This window comes from Nannospalax galili, unplaced genomic scaffold (assembly GCF_000622305.1).
Source record: "Nannospalax galili isolate Female #2095 unplaced genomic scaffold, S.galili_v1.0 scaffold3166, whole genome shotgun sequence".
NCBI classification, from domain to species: domain Eukaryota; kingdom Metazoa; phylum Chordata; class Mammalia; order Rodentia; family Spalacidae; genus Nannospalax; species Nannospalax galili.
The window spans coordinates 157,803-177,516 of record NW_008354275.1 but is presented as its reverse complement, the minus strand read 5'-3'; the positions used below and the strand labels follow the sequence as shown (position 1 = coordinate 177,516).

The following is a 19,714-nucleotide window of genomic DNA, read 5'->3' as shown; positions in this document are numbered from 1 at the left end:
ACGGAGTGCTGGCGAGCAAGTCCCTTTGCAGGCTGGCATAGGGGGTTGAGAATGAGGTCAGTTTTGCACAAGCTGAGGTTGAACCTCTGGGATGTAGATGGAAATGTCTCCTAGACAATTCTATGTGTTTAGTCCAGAGGTGGGGAAGCACAGCCATGTGGGCTGCATCGCTTTGGAAGCTATTGGTGTAAATTAGTTTTTCAACCCTGGGCAAACATTAGCATCACCTAGGGAGCTTTTTAAAAACTGCTAATGGGGCTGGGGAGATGGTTTTGTAGGTAAAGTGCTTGCCACACAACTATGAGAATCCGAGTTTGGATCCCCAGGGCCCTCATAAAAGCTGTGCCTGTAACCTCAGCACTTGGGGTGGAGAGGGTAGAAGCAGATGTATCCCAGTGATTTACTGACCAGTTGGCCAGTCTAGCCAAAACTACAAGCTCCAGGTTCAGTGGGAGACCCTGTCTCAAGAAAATAAGAGAAAAATACCTGACATCAACCTCTGGTCTTGACAGGGTCACCCTTGCAAAAATACACACACAGACACACATACACACACACACACACAGAGAGACAGACACACACACAGACACACACACAGTCTCTCTCTCTCTCTCTCTCTCTCTCTCTCTCTCTCTCTCTGCTGGTGCCTGAAATTCTCTCCTAACTGGTACGATTGTGATGGCTTGAATGAGCACATCCTCCATAAGCTCCAAGCATTTGGACATTTGGTCCCAATACCAGTTCATGGTACTGTTTGGGGAGGTCCTGGAACCTTTAGGAGGTGTGGCCTTGCTGAAGGAAGCATGTCACTGGGGACAAGCTGTGAGTGGTCTTAAGCCTTGGTAAATTTCCTCTGCTTCCTGTGCCTGCTTGAAGATGTGGTCAGTTGGCGTTCTGCTTGGCCACCTCCTGCTGCTGTTGGCCCCCTGCCATGATGGACTCTTATCCCTCTGGAAACTCTAAGCCAAATAAACTCTTCCTCTGTAAGTCACTGTGGTCATGTTTTATCACAGCAACAGAAAAGTAACTAACACAACAATGATTGGACTTTGGGTGGAGGCACCAGACACAGCAGACAGGCCTTTGGGATCTATGTAGTCACATGGTGCCAGGAGTTTGGAAGGGATCCATGTTTGTTTAACCTTCTACAGCCACCATCTTCCATTTCTGAATAATCTCCTCAAAAAGGGGCCCATACTTGCATTTCACATCAGGTCCCATGGGTTGAATATCCCTCTCTGGGCCCAAGCATGGGTGTTCTCAAGCCCTCCTCCAACATGCAGATGGATCGAGAGTCCCCAGCCTAGGGACAGAACATTCTGGCCCAGCAGTGGGGAGTGGAAATCTGTGCATGGAACCAAATAGGCAGATTCACATTTGGTGAGGACATAGAGGAAGAATCTCATCCAGGAAGCAGAGGGAGCAACCAGAGAGCTAGGAGGGAAAGGGAAGGCTGGTACCCCAAAGCCGAGGATGGGAGTGTCACCAGTATCTTACAATGCAACAGAGAAGGGAGAGTCTTGGCATTCAAGAGAATAGTGACAGCTTTTGCCAGAGTAGGTAAGGGGGTGTAGTGAGGCCAGACACCTGTTCACTCAGTCATGAATGGGAACAGGACAGCAGGATCCTCCAGACTTGGCCCCGAAGGAAGGAGAGAGAATGATTAAAGCAGGCTCGTGGTCATGAGGCTGTTTGCAAAGCTGGGGAAACTCAAAACATGCCAGTGTCATTGAGGAAAAGCAAAGGGCAGGAAGACGGGAGTAATTACGAGACAAGGTATCGGAGGGCAGGGAACAGAGAACGCTAAGTGGGGCTGGGGTGACAGCTCAGTTAGTAAAGTACTCATCTTGCGAGCAAGAAGACCTGAGTTCAACCCCCCAGAATCCACATTTTAAAAGTCTGGTGTAGTGACACACACTTGTAATCCCAGAACTGGGGAGGCAGGGACAGGTGGAGCCCTGGGGTTCCCTGGCCAGCTAGCCTCCTCTAATTGGTGAACTTCAGGTCAATGACAAACTGTCTCAAAAACAAGGTAGATGGTATGTGAGGAACAACAGCTGAAGTTGTCTTCTGGCTTACACACACATGTGCACACGTGTGCGTGCGCGCGCACACACACACAAATGCTGTAAGTTCTGTGAAGAGAGGATCCATGTCTGAGTCACTCCTAACATCTTTGTGATACGGGCTCTGGTACATGGTAGGGACTCAGTACAAGTCCCTCTAATGTAGCCAGTGGTCATGGTCAACAGAGGATGGGACAAGATACAGGCTTTCGGGTGAGTAAGAATCAGGGGAGCAGGTGGCCAAGGCAGTACCTGTGTCCTGTGTCTTCTCTAGGACTTTGCTGTGAGCATCTTTTATCTGTTCCAGCTTGGTGATGTCCATCTGAAGCACCAAGAGGCGCTTGGAGCAGGTTTTTCTCAATTCCTCTGCCCCTGGTCCCCTTTCATCCAGAACTCCGGCAAACACCGTGAAGCCCAGCTTGTCCAACTGTTTGGCCAAACCGTGGCCAAAACCGGAATCAGTACCTGGAAAGAGCCAAGGCAGCCAGAGATGAGCGCAAACCACTGTGGCAGGAGATTAGTAGGAAGAATGTGGTACGGTGTTTATGATGGGCGCCGCTCTCCAAAGAGAGGGATCCTGGGAAATTTCTGTGTTAGCCAAGTTGGGAAATGGGTGAAGTCAAGACAAGCACCTTAGTCCGTGTGAAGAAAGGGATGCTGAGTAAAACTGAGTGGGAGATCAGTGGGGACAGATGGAAAAAGAAAGGCTGGAGGGTGGGTGGTCCAGAAGTCACTGACAGAAGAATGTGGTGGGAAGCACGTGGTAAGGTCTCCTCTGTTCCCTCTGTTCCTTCCCCTTCCCCTCCCCTCCCCTCTCCTCCCCTCCCCTTCTCTCCTCTTCCTCTCTTTCTCTCCATTTTACTATTGTTTGAGATATGGTCTCACTCTGTAGCCCAAGCTAGCCTTGAACTCACCATGTAGCCCAGGCTGGTCTTCAGCTCATGGCAATCCCCCTGCCTCAGTCTTCCAAATGCTGAGATTACAGGCATGAACCGTCACATCCACTTTCTAACATTTTCCATCTTTGCTACAAGAAAGTACTGACTTTCCTTGTGTGATTTCTTTGTCTAAAGGCCTCGCTGATTGGGATGGAGATTGCCTGGCCCTGTGAGTGTGGGAGAGGATGCGGGAGGGAGGGAGGGAGGGAGGGAGGGAGGGAGGGAGGGAGGTTGGTTGCCTGGTGTCTGCAACACTGCCCAAGAGACTGCAGTGGAAGCCAGCCATGTGGAGATGTGATAGCAGAAGTCGTGTCGTGTGCCAAATGTGTCTGTTCTCTTAGAATTTGACTCAAGAGTATATATGACCTTGATGGGAAAACATTATAGACCTAGAAAAACTGGCTTTGTACCCACAACTGAGAGGCATAAATGTCTGAAATTCTAAAGTGGAAAGCACCATGGCCATAAGTCAACTAAATGCTAACAGTTAACATGTATCTGCTTGAAACAATGAGAAACCATTTTACACAGGCTGTGCCGAGCAACCTTCCTGCAAGCCCAGGGGGTGCTTCTCTCTTGCCGGTAGCTAGCCCCTTCCCGAAGATGGCTTCCACACTTGTAACCTACAAAGAAGGAAACCAACTATCTTGAAAATAACTGTGTTGGAAGCAGATTGCAGAGAAAACCAGGCTGACGGCTGGGGGCATCTGTAAGCCGAAGGTGAGGACAGGTGTTTCGTGGGGGACCCTCCTGTTTTGAGGTCCATTGTGTCTTTACACCTCTGCTACCTTTGATACAACTAGATATTTTCGTGTTCTGGATCTTAAATCTCCCAGTTCCCCTCAAAGGTATCAGATACTGGGATACATATGTGATACTGGGCCACCCCTTTACAAAAAGAACCATCCTGCAGTACAGAGATGCTAGCATGGTTCAGCTCCATGTAGTACCAACCCTTACACAGCCAGGTTACCTGTTGCCCTGGGACAGCAGAGACAAATGAAAAAGGATCTTGTCATCTTGCCAGTCGGTCCTTTTTATTTTTATTTTGATACAGGGTCTCACGCTGTAGCTTATGCTAACCTAGACAGAATTTACTATGTATCCCAGGCTGGCCTTGAACTCACAACTCACAACAATCCTCCTGACTCGGACCCTTGAGCACTGAAATTACAAGAATGAGCTGCCATGCCTGGCATCCCAGCTCCCCTTCTGCAGTATCTAATGTTTTGTACATACAGCACTCCCTGTGAAAACAGGACTCCCCACAGGGACCCTATGGGGCTCAACCCTTCATTTGGACCCAGTATCAACCAGCTCTGCCCCTCTAGAGACATGGAGCTGTGGCTACAACATGACCACTTTCATTACTGTTTGATCCAAACTATGGTTTGAATGTTGTCCCCTCTAAAACTCAGAAGTTGTCAATGTGATGGTGTTGAGTCTTTAAGAAGTAACTGATAACTCGCCCCTAGATGGAGCTTGTTACCAATGCCCCATCTGTCGAAGGCTCAGGGAACATCACAGAAGAAGAATCAGAAAGAATGTAAGAGCTGGAGGAAGGGGAGGAGTGCTTGCTACAAAATGGTGCTTCTTGATGTGACATGACTGTTGCACTCATGAACCGACACCAGCTGTGGTTGCTTGCACAAGACCTGCACAAGATCAAGCCAGACAAAATTCTAGCATATATGTGGAGCTGCTCTCCAGGCCCCAATCCATACTGAGGAGCTGTTGGCAGTTGATAGCCACTGAGGGAAGGAGAACCCTTCTTTGAGAGTGTGGCCACTGGTGTAGTTCCCACACACCAGAATATTCCCACACCCGTGCACTGAGTGAACTTAGTGGGTTATCAAACAAATAAAGGAGGTGTTGAGGGGGCTACAGAGGGAGCTATAAGGGAGAATTTGTTGTGCACATGATCATATTTCATTGTATATGTGCATGAAATTTTCAAAGAATAAAAAAAGTTATAATGGGGGCTGGAGAGATGGCTCAGTGGTTAAGAACACTGGCTGTTCTTGCAGAAGACCCAGGTTCAAATTCCAGCACCCACATGGCAGCTAACAACTGTCCATAACTCCAGTCCCAGGGGATCTGACAGCCTCTTCTGATCTCTGTGGGCACTGCGTGACACAAGTGCACTTACATACATGCAGGCAATACACGCATACACATAAAATAAAAATAAATAAATTTTTTAAGGTATAATATTAAAACATTATCAAGAAAAAGAAAAAGAAGTCAGTGGAATTGGGCCTGGTGACACAGGTCTGTCATCCCAGCTACTCAGGAAGCTGAAGCAAAAGAGGCCAGGTTCAAGGCCAGCCTTATGGGAAATTAAACCCATCTCAAAGTTAAAGCTAAAGGAGAGCTGCAGATCAGAAGTAGAGAACTTTGCTAACATGAGCAAGACCCTTGGTTAAATCCCCAGTATCACAAAAGAATAAATAAATAAATGGCCAGTCTCTGACCTTATGTTACAGCAACACACATGTGCTAAGGCAACTCGGAGGATGCTGAACTCACAGCTAGTCAGGGAGGGGATGACCACCTTCCGTCAAGCACATGGAAGCCCGGCTACATCCTTCTGCTAAGAGGCCAAGCTACAGAGAGCAATGTTGTCCACAGAAGTTAGAGTTATGACCTTGTTGACTCATAAGGGCGTCTGGCTCCTGGCGAACCCCACCTGGCCTTTTTCACATGCCTACCTTAAAGCACCCCACAGAGTCCCCATCCTATCGCAAATTAGTTTTCTGTCTTGCCTGCGCTCCACCTTTGCCCTTTATTATAGACACTAAAACTGGTTGCTGCTGGTTGGAAAGCAGCCTGGTGCTTCCTGGGAGGGTCCACACAGTGTCGTCACCAGATGACCTAGCAATTCTGCTCCCAGGTGTAGACCCAAGAGAAATGAAAGCACAGAGTGTACACAGATGTCCACCGCTGCATTGCTGACAGCAGCTGAGAAAAGGAGCCTAACCAAACACCGACTATCGGAGGAATGGACCAACAAGATGCGGTCCGTTCACACGAAGGAATGTTACTGATGGATAAAAATGAATGAATTAATGATACGGCCTAACAACATGGATGGGTCTCGACAACATGATGCTGAGTGGCAGGAGCCAAGGTACCAGGTAGAGGAGTTTAAGCGAGGCTGCCTTTACCTGCTATGCCACCTCACTGACTTGATGGGCCAGTGCATTAATAAAGCCAGTTCATGAGAGACCACCCACTGTGCTCAGCTGTGAGGATGTGCAGCATCAAGGTGGGGTACTCCTGCCCTTCACTCCTGCCTGTGTGTCCTGACCTCTGTGTGGAAGTTACCAGGGCTGCAGAATAGGCTTAACAGTGGGACAGAAAAAGCTGATGTCCGTTAAGTGTACGGTGCTGAATCCAGGCAATGATTTGGGAGGTCTGTTTTTAAAATAAGCCAGGGGGCTGGAGTGACGGCTCAGTGTTTAGGAGCACTTCCTTCTCTTCCAGAGTACCTGGGTTCAATTTCCACAGCCACATGCCAGCTAACACCCACCCTTAACACCAGAGGAATTTGATGCCCTCTTCTGGCCACTGTGGGCATTGCACACATGTGGTACACTTACATACATGCAGGCAAAACATACACATAAAAATAAATAGGGGCCAGAGAGATGACTCAGCAGTTAAGAGCCCTGGCTGCTCTTGTAGAGGACCCAGATTTTATTCCCAGCACCCACATGGTGGCTGACAACTATTTGTAACTCTAGTTCCAGGGGATCCGAGACCCTCTTCTAACTTCTGTGGGCACTAAGTGACATGGGTGTGCTTACATATATGCAGGCAATACACTAAAACACATAAAATAAAAATATCTAGATTATATTTTAAAATGAAAATAGCCTTTAAAAAAATGCCAGACCTGGTGACACAGCCTGTGATTGAAACTACAGCAGGATTGCTATCCATTCCAGGAGGATTGCTATCCATTCCAGGAGGATTGCTATCCATTCCAGGCCAGCCTCTGGCAACATGGCAAATTCCAGGCTAGCCTGGTAACCTTATTACTGTCAGGTGACAGAGGAGGAAACTGCAGCATGGAAGATTCACTCTCTCAGCTAGGACACGACAGAGGTAGTGACAGAGGTAGTCAAGACACAGACAGAGCTTTTGCATAAAGGCTGAGGTGTGAAATGTTCAGAGCCAAGGTCTGGGCACAGAACATGGGCCAGTGAAGGAGTGTTTAAGAGAACTTCGGAATATGTGTCTCTGAAGAACCAGGAGAGATCCTTTTATTTTTATTTTTCAATTTATTAAATTGGATGACGTGAGGCTATTTTCGTGTAAGGATGTAATGGTCTTGTGCATAACCTCCCATTCCTCGCTACCCTCCCCTCTCCTGGCCTTCCTGGCTCCCCTTAGTCCCTGTGTTCCCCTAGACAATTTTATGTCTGCTTGTGCAGCACCTGTGCACATATGACCTTATGTGTCTATTTAAAACCCAGGACGTGCAACTGGTAGAAAAGTGATCTTGCCTTTCTTTGTATGTGTGATGTTTATGTGTGTATACATGTGTGCTTGTACAGGTATATATATGTGCACATGGAGGCCAGAGATCAACATCTGGTGTCTCTCAAATATTCTACATCTCTTTTTTGAGATAGTCTCTCACTGAAACTAGAGCTCCCCGACTTGGGCAGACTAGCTGGCTAACCCTGTTAATAATCTTCCTGTTTTACCCTCCCCAGTGCTGGCTGCAGCGCCCGGCTTTTGTATGTGGGTGCTGGAGATCAAACTCAGCTCCTCATACTGAGCCATCTCCTTAGTTCCAATATTTGTCTCTCTGAGACTAGCTCAGTTTGCTTAATGTTTGTCTATAGTTGCATCCGTTTTCCTTAAAACACATAACTTCATTTTGTATGGATTAAAAATTGCATTGTAAAAATAAAGTTCCACTGTGTATCTGTACAACATTTTTTATCCATTTCTCTGTCAACAGACAGACACCTAGGTTGTTCCCAAAACTTAATTATTGTGAATAGTGGTCCTGTTGTCATCAGTGTTGATGGCGTTGACAGTGCCTGACTCATAATGAGCACTCGACAGATCAACAGGCCATATGTAATCAATGGCCACCTCAGCAGAGGGTCTGGAATGCTGAAGTTCCTGGAGGCCCTTTGCAACCTTGTCTCTAGTGACCTAGAAATCCATCAACTCTGAGCAAACACTAAGTGCTCAAGTCTCATTTGTGCAAGATGACAGTGAATTAGAAATAGCACTTAATTCTAAAAACATTGGTAAAGAATTATTGAGGTAAAAGGCAGATCTTGTACCACATGCCTGTAAGCCCAGCACTCAGGAGGCAGAGAGGCAGGCAGATCTCAGCAAGCTGCTAAGAGTTCCAGGTCTGCATAGCAAGTTCCAGACCAATCAGAGCTACAGTGTGAGACTGACCCTGGTTCAAAAGGTAATAAAACACTTTGCACCCACCACTGTCCCCTGTAGCCAATTGCTGTTGGCCTCCCTGTTCTTCAACAGTGAGGTTGATAGAGAGAAAGGGTTTGACTGTAAGGGTTCGTCCTTTCACAGAATGTTCCACCAGGAGAAATTCAAGGATGAGAACTTCATCCTGGCACATACAGGTCCTGGTGTCTTGTCCATGGCAAATGCTGGACCAGATATAAGTGGTTCCCAGCTTTTCATTTGCACTGCCAAGACTGAGAGGTTGGGTGGCAGCGTGTGGTCTTTGAGATGTGAAAGAAGGCACGAACACTGTGGAAGCCACGGAAAGCTCTGGGTCCAGGAATGCCAAAACCAGTGGGAAGGTCACCATTGCTGACTGGACAGTCTGACACTTCGGACTGTGCATTTTGACCAACGGATCATTCCCTCAGGAGAGATCATTCCCCCAGGAGAGATCATTCCCTCAGGAGAGATCATTCCCCCAGGAGTGATCATTCCCTCAGGAGAGATCATTCCCTCAGGAGTGATCATTCCCTCAGGAGTGATCATTCCCTCAGGAGTGATCATTCCCTCAGGAGAGATCATTCCCCCAGGAGAGCACCCTCCATCTCACTGGCACACACTGTCCAATAATCTCTGTGATCTCGCTGCATCTTTGGGATTCGTATGTCCTTATCCCCCCACCAAGCCTAGCTGTATCATAAAGTTTATGATTATGATTAAAAACTAAATAGGAAAAAGAACAATTGATATGCCATATGGAAACATAAATTATCATGAATCTTTAGAAGTTAAGAATTATACTGTTTCAAGCATGGCCTGGTGGCACAGACCTGTAATCCAAGCCACTGTGGAGGTTGAGACAGGAAGATTGAAGGTTCAAGGATTTGTGGGGTGGGGGAGTGGTACAGAGCCAGTCAAAGGCCAGCCTGAGCAACTTAGTGGGATCCTGTGTCAAAATATAAAAAAGAAAAGGCTGAGGATATAGCTGAGTGGTAGGGTTCTTGTGCAACACATATGATGCCCTCTGGAGGGGAGGGGAGAGGAAGAAAGTTTATTTAAAAAAATTTTAAAGACACAATGTCAGGAATAGACTTCCTCTTAAAGCTGTTGACCACGGGTCCCATAGACCTTTAGAAATACTGACCATTGCATAGTTACCAACCAGAACTTGATGGTAAGTCCATATTGCTGAAGACACTACATACATGAGCTATAGAACAAACAAGGAGAAATCAAGCTGCTGCTGACTTCAGAGCCTCATCTCTACTGTCTAGCTTTCATAGTGCTGGAAGGTGCGGTGCTTGCTACCTGAAGAGATAATCACCAACCCAACTGTGAATCTTGTGAGGTAACTGGCCTGGAAAGGTATGCCCAGTGGCACAATAGTGGCCTGTATATTATGGGAGTAACCAACCACTTTCTAATTGGCCTAGAAATCTGAGGCTAGACAGGTCATAGGCCATAGGGGAGGGTCTAATATTATTCTACTAAATAGATATAGTTTTAAACAGACTCCTAATGACTTATTGTTATACCTATAGATTAATTCAACTCTTACCAGAGAAACTTCCTTATGTAGCAGATGGTGACTAGCACCTCTAGAGACCCAAAACTGGCCAATGGGCAGAGAACAAGAGGCTGCAGAGGGTTTATCCCTGAACAGGACCTGTATCAAACTCCTGTCTCCCAAGACTCAGGGATCATTGTGGAAGAAGGGAATAAAGATTGTGAGAGCCAGAGGTGGTGGATGACCACGGGGAAGCAGTTTTCCAGACAGCTGGGCAGTTACTCATATGAACTCACAGCGATGGTGACAGCATGTGTAAGTCCTATGCAAGCTCAAACCAGACAAAAATCTCAGGATTGATGGAGAAGTGGGTACTCTATTATATATGTATGAGTACTGGGTGGGGGTTACAAGGGGGAACAGATAGGGGAGGGGATCTAAATATGATCAAAATATACTGCATAAAATTTGCAAAACCTCATTTAAAAATTCACAAGCATGAAGTGTGGATCAAAACTGTGTTGGAAGCAGATTGTGGGAAAGCCAGGCGGGCAGCTGGGGCCCCTATGAGCTTAGCGTGAGAAGGGTGCTGGGTAGCGTGAGAAGGGTGCTGGGTAGCATGAGAAGGGTGCTGGGTAGCGTGAGAAGGGTGCTGGGTAGCGTGAGAAGGGTGCTGGGTAGAATGAGAAGGGTGCTGGGTAGCGTGAGAAGGGTGCTGGGTAGCGTGAGAAGGGTGCTGGGTAGCATGAGAAGGGTGCTGGGTAGCGTGAGAAGGGTGCTGGGTAGCATGAGAAGGGTGCTGGGTAGCGTGAGAAGGGTGCTGAAGGAAGGGTGCTGGGTACGATTTCTCACGCTCAGGTGTTTTCCTTTTTAAACTTTTCAGTTCTCTGCTGTTTCTACTTTAACCATTTCATTTAAATTTCCTACATGATCGAAATATATTGTATGCCTGTATGAAATTCTTAGCGAATTAATAAAAACATTATAGTCATAAAAAATTTCCTACATTCCATCTTCATTTGTGCAACAAATAAAATCACAGAATATGCATGGTCCTTGTTTGAGACGCTCTGAGGGTCTCCTGAAGTAATTTGTTAATTAAAAACTAAGTTATACTGGGTGTAAAATAAACACCTCAGAAAGCCGAAGTCATCTTACAGTTCACACCTTACGTTTGCTGTTCTTTATAGACTCCGTGAAAGTCGAGAATGTTAAATAACACATACAAAGGGAGTGTGTAACGATCTATCTGCCTCTTATTTTGAAATAACTGTTGTGTTCCTAATTTGTCTTAGATTCAGCACAGTTTGACACAGTGTCTTTGATAGTCAAGATGGTGGAAAGTGTTTTATGCTGTTCTTGTTGTTATTGGTTGTTCTGTACCACCGTGGCTTATTTACACAGTGGGAGTTTTTAAATATAATTTGCAAATTAAAAGACATTGTCATGCAACTTTTTAAAGGGTTGTATAGGAGCTAGAGAGATGGCTCAGTATTTAAGAGCACTGGATGCTCTTGAAAGGGACCCGGGTTCAGTTCCCAGCATCCACATGGTAGCTAACAGTTGTCAAGAACTCCAGCTCCAGAGGATCAGACACCCCCTCTGGCCTCCACAGGCATTTCACGCATGAGTGCACGTACATAAATACAGGCAAAACACTCATTCACATAACATAAAAATAAATTTTAAAAAATTATATAGTTCAAAGTGAATTTATGCTACTACCACATGGGGGCGCTGTATTATCTCGTGAGCCCTAATTACCCTATTACCCCAGCCTCTGTTGGATCAAGTCTTTAACCAGATAGGTGGTACTTGATATGTAAGTTGGAGAGCTCTTCAAGCCAGTTTGCTTGAAAAAAAATGCACACACACACTACAGACAGGGCTGGGGGTGGGATGTGTGTGCTTAGATACAAGCAGGGTCCTTCAGAAACTGCTTCCAAAGAGAATTTGAAAGCCTAGGATTGATTTCTTGTCACAAAAACACACAAGTCATAAAGCTTCCCTGACAACAGTCAGACGGACGAGATGCACAATCCATCACCTCTTCAATCCAACACAATTTTTTCCTCTTCCAACTCCCCCACCCACCCCACCCAACTTCCCTCACCATGTGTAACTGTGTAACAGAATGATAGTGCGTGTGTAACGTGGCATCTAATTTTTAAATTGTCATTGTAAAAACCAGTTTTACATATTTCTGCCTTGTCCTCAGGACTATAATTTTTTGTTGCTGGATAAAAATCTCCCTGTTAACATGTAGGCACGGGGCTGGGGCTCAGTGGTAGAGTGCTTGTCTAGCATGTGTGAAGCCCAAGTTCCATCCCCAGCACTGGAAGGGATGGGGGAGGAACCCTAAGAAAAGTAAAAGCCTGATTCTGGAGCCAGGGTACTTGGATTCAAAGCCCAGCTCTGCCGATCACCAGATGTGCCACCTTAGCAAGTCACTTAACTCCTCTGTGCCTTAGTTTCTTCATCTATAAAATGGGGTGATTTAAGACCTGCATCTGGAGGCCGTGAAAACAAATTAACTGATTTGACATATTAAAGTAGTACTGTGTGGGTATTTACTAAATAGTGACTTTTTGAGAATTTCCTAAGGAAGACGATATTTATATCTCTTCCACTGCTCCTTCCATTTCCCTTCCAAACCTTCCCATGTACCCCCACTTTCAATTTCTTGTCATCTTCTTTATTATTGATATATACATATATAAGATAGATGATTGATAGATGATAGATAGATGATAGATAGGTAGGTAGATAGATAGGATTATTGATATATACATATATAAGATAGATGATTGATAGATGATAGATAGATAGATGATAGATAGATAGGTAGGTAGATAGGTAGATAGATAGATTAGATGATGATAGATAGATAGATGATAGATAGACAGATAGATGATAGATAGATAGAGATAGATATGATAGTGATAGATAGATAGATAGATGATAGAAGATGATAGATAGATGATATATAGATAGATGATAGATAGATAGATGATAGATAGATAGATAGATAGATAGATAGATAGATATACATATGATGCACTGAGTCCATTTAGTGACTTTTTAACCCAGGCTACCCTCTACCATTTCATGAAATGCTTCTAATTTCTGGCAAAAAAAAAAAAAGCTGTTTATATTTTGATTATCAGAGGACTGTCACAGTGATCTGAGGAGTTAACTCACTTAGTCGAAGAGCTCTCCTATACAGGTGTGAGAACCTGAATTCAATCCCCAGAACCCACATAAAAATGCTAGGTGTTAAAGGTGAGCATGGTGGCTCACACCTGTAATCTTAGCATTTGGGAGGTTAGCGGCCAGCCTGGGCTATATAGTGAGTTCTAGGCCAGCCTAGGACTCAGAATAAGATCTTGTCTCAACAAACAGAAACAAAAGCCACCAAAAGACCCACGTGTGGTACCACACACTGACCACCTAAGACCTGGGGAGGTGGATCTAGGCTGGCCTAGCCTAATCAGTGAGCTCCAGACCAGGGAAAGACCCTGTCTAAAGAGACCAGGAGATGACTCCTGATGAACAATCCTCAAGGTTGTTCCTTGGCACTGAGCAAATACACACACATACATGTGTGTGCGCATGAAAAAAACAAAATCACCACACAACTCTAACCACAGTGATGAATCTGCAGGGGACATGGTTCTGCTGTCTAACAATGGTCAGGTCACACCCCAGCTCCATCCTTAAAATCCCTCTGATTCCCTCCCTTGCTAATGACATCTTCAATCAGTAGCAACTTAAGGAGTCACTAGCAGGTGTGGGCAGCAGCTTCAGGGGCACCTCGATTCATTCCCATTGTGCTACTCGGTGTGTATGGATGGCAAGGATGCCCAGAAGTTGGAGACTTACTGTGTGTCAGCAAGAGTCTGTGATCTGAATGCATGCTTCCACAATTTGACCCACACAATGTACTGTGTAGAAGTTTTCAAGGACTCTCAATCAGGAAATTTCACACCCACCCCTCAAAATGCAGATCAAGGGTTGATCTCTATCAGTCAGGAGATGGGCCAGTCTTTGACTGGGCCAAGATTCCCAGGAGCCGTCCCTCCGCTGGGAACAAGACTCAGTGCTGAACAGTGTGTGTTGGTGTTTCTGATGCCCAACGTTCCTCGCCTAGTAGGACCTCCCTGTACATGAGGACTTTTGAATGGAGGCTCCTGAAATGTATTGTCGCCTTTACAAAGGTCAGCTAGATTTGAGAGTTGTTTATCTGGTTGCAAGTCTGTGGGAAATGTCAATGGAGAAAGGACTTTCCCCTTCCTTGAGTTTCAGAGTCGGGCGATCAGCCCAATGGCCACTCTTGTGCTGACACTGCACATTTAAGACTCCTGGAGCCCAAACTACACTCAGCTCTTAATCTAGGAGGAGCAGGGAGCTGGAGAGATGCCTCAGCCGTTCAGAGCACTTGCTGCTCTTCCAGAGGACCCAAGTTAGTTCCCAGTACCCACATCAAGTGGCTCACAATCTGCCTCTAACTCCAGCTCCAGGAGAGCTGACACCCTTTCCTGGCCTCCAAGGGTACTCACACAGACATGTAGCATACACACACATGCATGGTTCTAGACAGCTTCACTTGTCAATGTGACACACCTGGGAAAAGGGGCCAAAAACTGAGGAACTTCCTTTATGAGATTGGCCTGTGGGCTTGTCCCTGAGGAGTTTATCCTAGTCTGTTTCTCCATTGCTGTGACAAAACACTCTGACCACTACCAACTTGGGGAGGAAAGGGTTTATTTATCTTACATCTCCCAGGTCACAGTTCACCAGGGAGCCCAAGATAGGAACTCAGGGAAGGAACCTGGAGTCAGGAGCTGGAGCACAGGCCATGGAGGATCACTGCTTACTGACTTGCTCCCCTGGCCCCTGCTCAGCCTGCTTTCTTATGCAACACAGGCCCACCTGCCCAAGGGTGGCACCACCCACAGTGGGCTGGGCCCTCCCACATCACTCAACAATCAAGAAGGTGCCCCATGGACATGGCCACAGGCCAGCCCAATGAAGGAAATTCCCCAATTGAGGATCCCTCTACCCAGGTGTGTCAAGTTGACTCTAAAGCTATCCAGCACAATTGACCCCTGTAAACTTGATACACAAACACATCACTATTAATCCATAACCTTTCCAATTCTTGTCCCCAAGAAACAATGTTAACATTAATATCACAACAGTCCTTAATAAAAAAATCTAAACACTTAAAAGTCCATAGTCTCTTTTAATAGTCTCTTAACTGTGGGTGGGCTTCTGTAATCGGGCACACCTAAGCAAAACCAAAGTCCAGCAAAGCAGCTCAAGGCTGGACATCTGGGATTCACTCACGATCTTCTGGGCTCCAAAGGGTTCTGGCAGCTCCAATTCTCTGGCTCTGCCATCCACAGCACACACAGCTCATCTCACAGACCCAGGCCAGCTCCATTCCACACTTACTGCTGTCCTTGGTGGTCATCATGGTCCTGGCATCTCCAAAAAACTGGAGTCTCCACTGAAACTGATGTTGCACCTTCACCAATGGCCTCTTCTTGCCTCTTGGGGTGCAAAGCCTCAGATTCTCTCCATGACCCCTTCAATCCTGGGGTCTTCACTGCAACTGAAGCTGCACTTTCACCTGTGGCCTTTCCTGGCCTCTCGGTGTACCAAGCCTCAGCTTCTCTCTGTGACCCCTTCACGCTTTCAACACCAGAACCATGCAGGAGACTCTTACACATTACCAAGTCCTGCTTCCAGCTTGAGATAGAGGCCCGGGTCCCCTCTGTGTGCTGACCCTGAGGAAATACCTCCCAGAAGACTTCACCACAGTGATGCTGGTCTCTTGTTACTTACAGCTGATTTTTCAGCCCCAGCTAACCAGCATCAATTGTCCCAGTAAAGCAAAGGTTTTACTTCAGGTTCTGGTCTCTTCTTAATCACAGCTGATTCTTCAGCCCCAGCTGACCAGAACACACAGATTCCCAATTCAAAATATCACAGGAACAGCTCTGATAGTCTCTGTTTCCCTTTGAAGCTTCACAAGCCAGGCCTCCATCGTCCACAACTCTTTCAGCATAACTGTTCCAAGTTCCACAGCAACAAACTGAGCACGCAATGGCTTTTCCAGCCCGAAGTTCTAAACACTTCCACAATCCTCCCCAAAACAACTGGGTCAGGCCTGTCACAGCAATATCCCACTCTCTGGTACCAATTTCTGTCTTAGTCCGTTTCTCCCTTGCTATGACCAAATATTCTGACCACTACCAACTTGGAGAGGAAAGGGTTTATTTGTCTTAACATCTCCCAGGTCACAGTTCATCAGGGAGCCCAAGGTAGGAACCCAGGGCAGGAATCTAGAGGCAGGAGCTGGAGCACAGGCCATGGAGGAACGCTGCTTACTGGCTTGCTCCCTTGGCCTCTGCTCAGCCTGCTTTCTTATGCAACACAGGCCCACCTGCTTTAGTGTCAACTTGACACACCTGGGTTGAGGGATCCTCAATTGGGGAATTTCCTTCATTGGGCTGGTCTGTGGCAATGTCTATGGGGCACCTTCTTGATTGTTGAGTGATGTGGGAGGGCCCAGCCCACTGTGGGTGGTGCCACCCCAGGGCAGGTGGCCCTGGATTGTACAAGAAAGTGGGCTGCGCACAGATCAGGGAAGCAAGCCAGTGAGCAGTGTTCCTCCATGGCCTGTGCTTCAGCTCCTGCCTCCAGGTTCCTGCCCTGGCTTCCCTTAGTGATGAACTGTGACACGGATGAGTAAGAGGAAATAAAGCCTTTCCTTCCCAAGTTGGTTTCAATCATAGTGTTAAATCACAGCAATAAAAAATAATACATAAACATAAATAAAAACTATTTTTTTTAAATCTAGGAGGAGCAGGTTCTAGACACTCACCTCCCCTGTTTGAAGCACTGTTAAGTAATACCACCTATGGGCCTGTGAGATGGCTCAGTGGGTAAAGGCACTAGCTGTACAGCCTGAGCACCTGGAAGGAGAGCGCCTACAACCTGCAAGTTGTCCTCTGACCTCCACATGTGTACCATGGCACTGTACGACACACACACACACACACACACACACACACACACGGAAAAAGAGACACTCATTGCTACATGGTGAGACACCCTTGGAAATAGTTCACTCTATGATAAAAACAAATGGTCGTTTTTCCTGGGGCTTAACCCTTAGGAATAATTCTCCCATAATTCTGTTACTCCTATGTTAACACAAGTGATTGATAATACACACTAACTCAAGGCCACACAGAGGGGATGGGCATGGCAGGAGGAATGTTTGTACAACATGGTAACAATGATGGGCATGGCAGGAGGGAAGTTTGTGCAAAGTGGTGACAATGATCTCAGCTCCCTTCACAATGGGAGGATGCCTGTCATCTGTATGTCAACCAGCCGGCTCCGACACCTGCTCTTCCAGAAGGGAAAACACAGTAGCTCTGTACTTAGCTGTGTGTGTGAAGAAATAACTTTCAGCCCTGCTACAAAACTAGCAACCAAAATGGCCCAGCTAGGTGTTATTTTTAATACAAGATCTGATGTAGCCCAGGCTGGCCTCAAACTTGCTATATAGCTGAAAGTGACCTTGAAATTCTGATCCACCTGCCTCCACATCCTGGGTGCTGGGATTACAGACATGCACCATTATGCCTATTTTATGAGATGTAGGAATGTAACCCAGAGCTTCATGCATGCTAGATAAGCACTCTACCAACTGAGCCATATTTCCAACCTTGATTTGAGCAAAGGAATGGATCTGGAATGTCCCATAAAGACCACATTAAAGGTTTGACCCCTGACCAACAGACTACTGAGAGGTGGTGCAAACAGTAAAGGGATGAGCCTAGTTGGAAGTCTTCCAATCATTGGGTCATGCCCTAGAAAGGATTTGTAAGATGCAGTCCCCTTCTTCACATCCTTTCATCCCTGCCATGAGGCCAACAGTTAGCTCTGTCATATCCTTCAGACTGCTCAGCTTCACACTCCAAGCAGTGGGGCCAATCTGCGGTGGTCTGAGCCCTCCAAAACCCTGAGTCCAGGTGACCTTTCTTCTTTATACATTGATTGTCTTATGTATTTCATTATAGTAAAAAAAAAAAGTAGCTGAACACAAATACATAACCAGGCCTGATGCCATTCATGCTGTTTGAACTCCACCTGGTGCCCGCTCCCCAGTTATAAAGAACTCATTACTGGTTACCTCCCAATTCTTTTGCCTTCCCTGTTCTCTTGTGCAATGCCACATGCCCATCTGTCACCCAGAACCACAATCTTCTCTCCAGTCCTCATAGCCATCTAGCACCCCCACCATCCAATCCAGAGATTTTTACATCTGTCTCCACATTGCCTGTCCTGCACATTATGGTAAAAAGCTGGATGCCTCAGCTCTGCTCCACCAGCCTCCAGATTGCCACACACCAGAGACACACTGTCTTCGTTTGCTTTCTGTTGCTGTGATAAACACCATGACCCAAAAGAAACATGGTGAGGAAGGGTTTACTTCGTCTCACTCTTCTGACAGTCCATCACTGACGGAAGTCAAGGCAGGAGCTGAAGCAGAAACCATCGGGGAAAGCTTCCTGGCTCGCTCCTCTGGCCTGTGCTTGGCCTCCTTTCTTATATAACCCAGGACCACCTGCTCAGGGGTGGCACCACCCACAGTGGACTGGCCCCTCCCACATCACTCAAAGTTCAAGGAAAAGCCTCACAGACAAGTCCATAGGTCAATCAGATAGAGGAAGTTCCCCAATTGAGATTCCCTCTTCCTGAGTGTGTCAAGTTGACACCCAAAGCCAACCATGACATGTACAAATCAGATTTGGCAGAAACTGGCATCAGAATTGTCTGTATTTCCGGGTTCCATCTATCACAGGCACACACAGAGCAGGGTGTCACATCACATCAGCCAGGTAACGCTGTATAAATACTGGCATCTCCAAAACTGATGCAGGCGGGGAAGATGTGTGGTCAGTCGAGACGTGCAGAACGCCAGACATGCCCAACAAAGACGAGAGGCTGTTAGAAAGTGATGAACTGAGAGCAGACAGCCAGGGAGTGCCAAGTTCTGGCCTCCCTCTGGCCTCCCCCTGGCATAGGGGCTGAGAACACAGGGAACTGCCTGAGAGCCCCCGGATCCTGCCTCCATGTGGTGAAGGCTTTGAGAGGGAACTGACACTGATTCTAACCACTCCAGCAGCTATCAAAATGCCTGAAAACAAATCCTGAATCCATCACTCTAGAGTCCAGCCTTGAAAGACAAAAGAAAAATGAGGAGGAACCCAATAGAGGGATGCTTCTGGAAGCTCCTTTGGAAGCTCTTTTTGGAAGTCAGGAAATTCTAATGGACTCTCATATGAACATTTGAAAACTGCCCTGTTCTGACTTTTTTCTAGTTCCCTGTCTAGAACTTGTAATGCTAATTACTCTTGCCTTTACTTCTTCACATCTCCTAGTCATGATTCAAGGACTTTCTTTTCCTCCTTTGGATAAGAGTTATGCAATTTGGGAGTCTTTTAGATAGATCCACTGAAGGGGTGCTCCAATTGCCTCACCCTGAGTCCCAGTTCAGATGGAAGAAGCCAGAGCGGTCTGCATCCCTATTCCCTACTGGCAATTTGGGTAACCTCTTCAGAGGATGGTGTGATAAGAATAGGAGGTAGGAATTGGCTCAGCAGTTAGGGTAGAAAGACCCCAAAGAAAAGTAGTCTATATAAAAAGTTTAGACAATTTTAGGGAGCTTTTATCTAAAT

At 46.5% G+C, this 19,714-nt stretch overlaps 1 protein-coding gene across 1 annotated transcript in view; it reads right to left on the bottom strand.

Moving 5' to 3' along the window:
* Hsd17b2 (hydroxysteroid 17-beta dehydrogenase 2) overlaps window positions 1-19,714 on the bottom strand; it is a 77,925-nt gene that overhangs the window by 32,562 nt on the left and 25,649 nt on the right. Inside the window, exon 2 of the mRNA XM_008851478.3 lies at window positions 2,319-2,531. Coding sequence (XP_008849700.1) covers window positions 2,319-2,531 — 213 coding nt within the window. The remainder of the gene's footprint in view (window positions 1-2,318; window positions 2,532-19,714) is intronic.